This window comes from Seriola dumerili, unplaced genomic scaffold (genome assembly GCF_002260705.1).
Source record: "Seriola dumerili isolate Sdu_G_001 unplaced genomic scaffold, Sdu_1.0 BDQW01000191.1, whole genome shotgun sequence".
Classification (NCBI taxonomy): domain Eukaryota; kingdom Metazoa; phylum Chordata; class Actinopteri; order Carangiformes; family Carangidae; genus Seriola; species Seriola dumerili.
The window spans coordinates 9328467-9334466 of NW_019174446.1; the positions used below are offsets into that span (position 1 = coordinate 9328467).

At 38.0% G+C, this 6000-nt stretch overlaps 1 protein-coding gene across 1 annotated transcript; it reads left to right on the plus strand.

The window, feature by feature from the left end:
- Positions 1–2516: 2516 nt before the first annotated feature.
- LOC111227773 (tumor necrosis factor receptor superfamily member 6B-like) lies at positions 2517–5625 on the plus strand. Its single transcript, XM_022753475.1, has 5 exons — positions 2517–2566; positions 3429–3807; positions 4165–4344; positions 4456–4537; positions 4641–5625. Exons 1-5 carry the CDS (start codon positions 2549–2551, stop codon positions 4840–4842), a joined length of 861 nt encoding a protein of 286 aa, XP_022609196.1. The 5' UTR covers positions 2517–2548; the 3' UTR covers positions 4843–5625.
- The last annotated feature ends 375 nt before the right edge of the window (positions 5626–6000 follow it).

The following is a 6000-nucleotide window of genomic DNA, read 5'->3' on the forward strand; positions in this document are numbered from 1 at the left end:
CCGACCTGCTGATCCGGATCAAAGGCTCGACTCTTCACATGCGTCATGAGTATGCAGCTGAGTTACACTCACAGGCAGTTTAATGGCATACATCCCGGGCTGCAGCAAAGAGATGTTAACAGGTTGTTGCCAGGGAGATGTGTTGTGCACTCTGCACGGTTTGAAACACTGAGACGTATTAAATTTTAATGTTTGTATTATGTAAAAGAAAAAATTACATCCATCATGTTGTTCAAAGTGACCCACAAGATAAATTAAGTTAGAAACAGATTTTCAGACTCTTTTCTTGTCTGGCCAGAATATAAACATGAACTTTTCATAACTAAACATGGGTGTACCAATCGATTTAAAACACTTCCAAGCATACATATTACATTAAACATTCAACTAAACGTTTGTTTCACATTAGGGCTGAGCCGAATGAATAAAATTCTCCATTACAGTGCATCTTATGTTATTTCTTGCCACTTGACCTTACACTGGTACAACTTTGGCAACATGTCAGTGTGCATATTCCAGGGACAGGAAGACCCTGCTGCCAAGAAGCATCAGAATTGAGGAAGTCCGAATTGAGGAAGCATGAATGAGGCCAAACACAGAGAGGTCCTTGAAGAAAACGTGCTGCAGAGTGTAAACAACCTGAGATGAGACAGCAGCGATGGTTCACTTTTCAACAGGACAACGTCCAAAAGAATACCACTACTCAGTGTTGGAGAAGCTGCAGGACAAGTCTCCGACTTTGCTTGAGAGGTCCAGCCACAGCCCAGAACATCTGTGCAGAGACCATAAGATGGTGACTCACAGACACTTCGCATCCAATCTGTCTGAGCTTGAGAGGATCTGCCAAGAAAAATTAGACAAACTGCCCAAATCCAGGTGAGCAAAGCTTGTAGAGACTTACCAAAGAAGAAACTGTATCTATTCATTTATTTGGCATTTATTTATTTTATTTGTCAGTAATTTAATAAAATTAATTAAATTATTAATTAATCAAAATGAATTTAATAATTGCTGACAAATTAACGTGGCATCTGCAAAATACTGAATTAAGGGTGTCAATACTTTTGTAAATGAGAGATTTCAGTTTTGAAAACATGTTGGATGTGGACTGATGGGCAAAATTTTGAAGCCACTGTATTTCTTGATTTAAATCATATTTTTGTTAGTACATACGCATGTACACTTTATTCAGGCAAAGTTCTTGTGCAGCTGCTTTCAGTTAAGGCGATGTGAAACTAAGTCCTGATGCATCTGGGAAGTTTGGATTTTTTTCTTAGAGAAAAGAGTTTAAAAGGAAAACATTTTTATATTCCTTAATGTGAAGTATCAAATGTTTGTTTGGCCATTGGTTGTAAAACTCATTGTTCAGAACACCAGTATTGAAACATTTCAAACAGTATCTCTGTGAATTATAAAAATACCCTGAAATGATTGAATTATGTTCTCATATTCTGTGGAAAGAGGAGGAAATGAGAGACATGTAGGTTCTTTTTTGACTCATCATCGTATTTTAAAAGAATTCACTTCATTTTGCTTAATCAGCACACTGTCATTCTGCACATATTAAGTGACTCACTGAAATTCTTTTACCGGAAAAAAGTGACTTTATAGTCTCGCTGACGTATATATATTAGACTGTCACAACAACCACCTAAGAGGAAATCAGAAAATGTTATATTAAATGTCAATAAAGAGCACTTTGATCAATGGAAATTTTAGAATGTCATTTTCAAGTGGTTGTGTAAAGATATTTCCCAAAAATGTTTTTTTTTTTTCATTTAATTGTTTCACAACCTCTGCGTCATGAGCTGTAATACATAACTGTAGCATGGAAGACTCCTATGGATTCAAATAAATTGCATGTAGCTAAATTATTATGCATAAGCCAGACAAAAAAGTTTTTTCCAGTGTTTTTTGTATAAGCTTTTCATTTATAAAAGCTTAACATAGGCAAAGGAAAATGATCAGTATTACCAAAAGAAAACACATGAAGGGAAATGTAAACAACATTATCACAGACCTCATACTGATTTTGGGTTTCTTATTTTTCAAACTCTTTCCCTTTACTTGACAGTACTCAGTAGAGCAGGACAGGAAGTGTCAGGAGAGAGAGCAAGAGGATGAAATGTGTTACGTTTAGGTAGTTTGCATATTAGTCCCCTAAGTAGTAAATAAGAATCTGTTTGAGTGGAGTGGAAATCAGTTTCTTCCCACAGACCAGAGGAAACTGGAAACAGCTGGCCTAATTCAATATTACTGAAGTGGATATAATTAAGTGATTAACCTGTTGCTTTGTTGTTTATTCACACGTAACCATCAACCTCAACTTCCTAGAAAATCTCCACCACTTAATCATCTGGGCCAAAACCTCAGCTTCTCTCTATGTCTGGATGTAGGAGCTGGAAATTATTTGACCTTTTGAATAGAAGCTTTAAATTATTATCGACAACCACAAACGCCCACACAGAAAAAACAGTTCCTGTATGAACTGTATAAAAATGAACCTGATCCCACTGTCAAACCCTCTTTGACTGAAGTGACTGACAACATGCCCATCATCAGCATGGTGAGTGATCTGTATGACAGTATTCTGTGTTAAAGACAGAGACAGATGTGATGCTTAGTGATTGATGTTTGATTTAAAAAAAATATATATATATATATATATTATAATCAAATAGAGAGGCTGGCAAGATTTTGAACAATATTATTCAATCAACTTTTTATGTAAATTTATAATGAGAACAATAAGAAGAAGAAAAGAGTCTGTGGTTCAGGGGACTGTGTTTAACAAATACAGATCTATTCTTTGGCTGCAAGTGAATACTGAGATGTGAAGACAATGAAATATTTGGGTCTCTAGTGGCCACTGAACAGTCACTGTGGGAAGTAAAAAACTGATAACAGTTGTTAACCGTAGCAACAGCAAGTATAAGACAAATGCTGCTGCTGTCAAAGTCTGTCTGCCTCAGATAGCAAATAATCAGTTACAGTGATGGAGATCTAGGCAGTTTCCAATAAATAATTTTAAAAAATGGTACTTTTCCAGTATACTTGTTCCTTAATTTCATTACATTGCTGTCATTCAGACAATAAAGGTGTGGACAGTGACTGGACAAACAAAGTCTGACCCAGCTGATCAACTGTGCTATGTGATACAATGGTTTAGTTGAGTAGTGGTAGTGCTAGTAGTAGTGGTGGTAGTAGTAGTAGTAGTAGTGGTGGTAGTTTCAGTAGTGATAGTGGTGGTAGTAGTAGTAGTAGTAGTAGTAGTAGTAGTGGTGGTAGTAGTAGTAGTAGTAGCAGTAGTAGTAGTAGTAGTAGTGGTGGTGGTGGTAGTAGTAGTGGTAGTGGTAGTAGTACTATTAGTAGTACTGGTAGTAGAAGTAATTACAGGAACAGTAACCACCTCCTCTTCCGCTCCTCAGCTCCTCTTTCCGTTGCTGTTCTTGTTCTGTGGTTCCTCGGCGGGAGGATCCGTCCCCACCTTTGAGTACCGAAACCCGTTCAATGGGGATAGTCTCACCTGTGACAAGTGTCCACCAGGCACTCACATGACTGCGCAGTGCACCGCCACCACGCCCACCCAGTGCGCGCCGTGCAAAAGCCACCACTTCACCGAGCTGTGGAACTACCTGCCCAGATGCCTGTACTGCGCCAACTTCTGCACCGAGAACCAGGAGGTGGAAACGGAGTGCTCCGCGGTCAGCAACAGGGTCTGTCGGTGCAAAGAAGGCTTTTACTGGACTAATGACTTCTGTATGAGACACTCCGAGTGCGAGCCCGGACAAGGTGTTCAAACGAAGGGTATGTATCTGAGGAAAGATAGTTTCTAAAGATATGTTTGTATGATGTTTTAAAAATGTTGATATTTTTCTCACTTACTAATTTCTATATTCTGATTCAGTGTGATTGGTTACATTTCACCAGAATGCACATCATCAATGTTCTTGTACATATTTGTGAATCTTTAGAAGTAAAGAAATACAATAATCCAAAGAATAATGCATCAGTCACTCAATATTATAGAGTAGCAGCCTGAAACAGTTGGGCAGTAGACTGAATTAGAAATCACTGCATAGAAACGGTACACGATCACTTGGTCTTTCTGGAGCCCTAGCTTCAAACATCGCAATGACCCCAAATGCATTCGTGTTATTATAGGTACGTTACAAGAGGACACTGTTTGTGAATCGTGTTCCTACGGCTTCTTCTCCAACTCATCCTCTGCGCTGGAAACGTGCGTAAAATATCGGGAATGCGCAAGCGGACAGATTGCGCTCCTCCCCGATTCAATTTACCAGGACAAGGTGTGTGGCACATGCGAGGAGCTTGCAAATGGAGGTGTGTAACTTAATTTCCAACTCACATGTATAATGTTTATGACATAATTTGGAGTCAGCAAGGTAATATCGTAAAAAAAGAAACAGCTTCAAACTCAACTTTGTTTCTCAGGTGAGGCGCTCAGGACGTTCCTCTCAGGAGTCTTCGGAATGAACAGGATGCGTGTGTCAAAAATGAGGAAATTTGTCAGCAGGTGAGCCCACTTCCTTCTTTTTCTTGCCCCTTTTCAGCTACTCCTTTCACATCTTAATTCACTTAATACATAGACCCTACTGAACCATCATCTCCCTGAACAGGTACATTGAGAAGGCAGTCCCCAAACAGAGAGGTCCTCTCCTGAATCAGATCAGAGCGTGGCTGGCCCAGGCTCCAGAGGATCAGCTGAGAAAACTGCCACAGATGCTGAGGGCTTCACAGCTCAGCTCCGTGGCAGAAAAACTGGAGAAGAGACTTTTGGAAATAAAGCAGCAGAACCCAGGCTGTAGCTTAAATATGTGAGTCACTCTATAAGACTGACAGAGTCCATGGCACATGTAGGAGTATTGCATACCTCTTTCTTTGGATTTACTGTGTAATATGGCAGCCTTATTTGGGATATTACCCATTTGAAAAAGTATTTATCATGTTTTTCATTTGTCTGTTTAATGAAATGTTGACCTAGTGATACTTAATTGATATAATGTTTGTGCTATTGCTTACACACAGAGTTTCTCTTGATGGGAGAGATAAAGTAGTCAAATATACAGATGAATTTGGATTCCACAATATTTATAAGGGGAGAACAATGGGTCTAAACTTGGGAGAAACTTAAATGTGAAATATGCAAATATCTTGAAGTTATGGCATGACTCAAATGTTACATAATCTGAATTACATAGAAACTATTTTTTATACGAAAATGAGCAATGACTTAAACAAATGTTATACAAACTTATATAACATTGTGTGAAATCAAAAATTTAAACTCCTCCTGCCTGGCGCAGCAGCTAATAAAGTGCATGTTGTAATCAAAAATGTTTCTGACCATCACAAGAGAGACAACCACTGTTTGGCTGTAATGTAACAAAGTCTCCACAAGGTGTCGCTCTCCTACCTCTATAAGTCTTCGGTCTGAAACGTTTCAATTCAGAAACGTTTGTCCAGTCTTCAAAATGGCCTATTGCAAAGTAACTGCAACCTGTCTATCATTGACCTGGTTACCATGTGACTATTAGATAGACCAGATCTTGGTCCTTTTGTAATTTTTCTCAATAAAAGCATTTTGAAATAAGATTTATTAAAGGATGTGTTTTTTATTGTCCAATGCAAGACAGGCCTTAGTTTAATAAGACTGTTGTCAATGCTAAATATGTTATTGATTAGTTTATAAGACTGTTGTCAGTGCTAAAAAATATGTTATTTATTTAGGCTATTTATCAGATATGATTTGGCTGCAAATGCTACACGTGTCTATTCAGTGTTCTTCTTCTTCTTCTTCTTCTTCTTCTTCTCTTATTATTATTATTATTATTATTATTATCATTATTATTTCTAAAGGTAGTGTCCGGTAGTCTATTATTGTTTTTTTTTATTTTTTTTATAGGGCTATTAAAAGCATAAACCTCCCTTTGCAGGAACAGACTTCTATCAAAAGAATTCCCACGCTATTCCCTCATT

Coding starts and splice junctions, on each gene's coding strand:
- LOC111227773 (XM_022753475.1), top strand. Junction 3,808..4,164: donor ACAAGGTGTTCAAACGAAGG/GTATGTATCTGA, acceptor GTGTTATTATAG/GTACGTTACAAGAGGACACT. Junction 4,538..4,640: donor ATGAGGAAATTTGTCAGCAG/GTGAGCCCACTT, acceptor CTCCCTGAACAG/GTACATTGAGAAGGCAGTCC.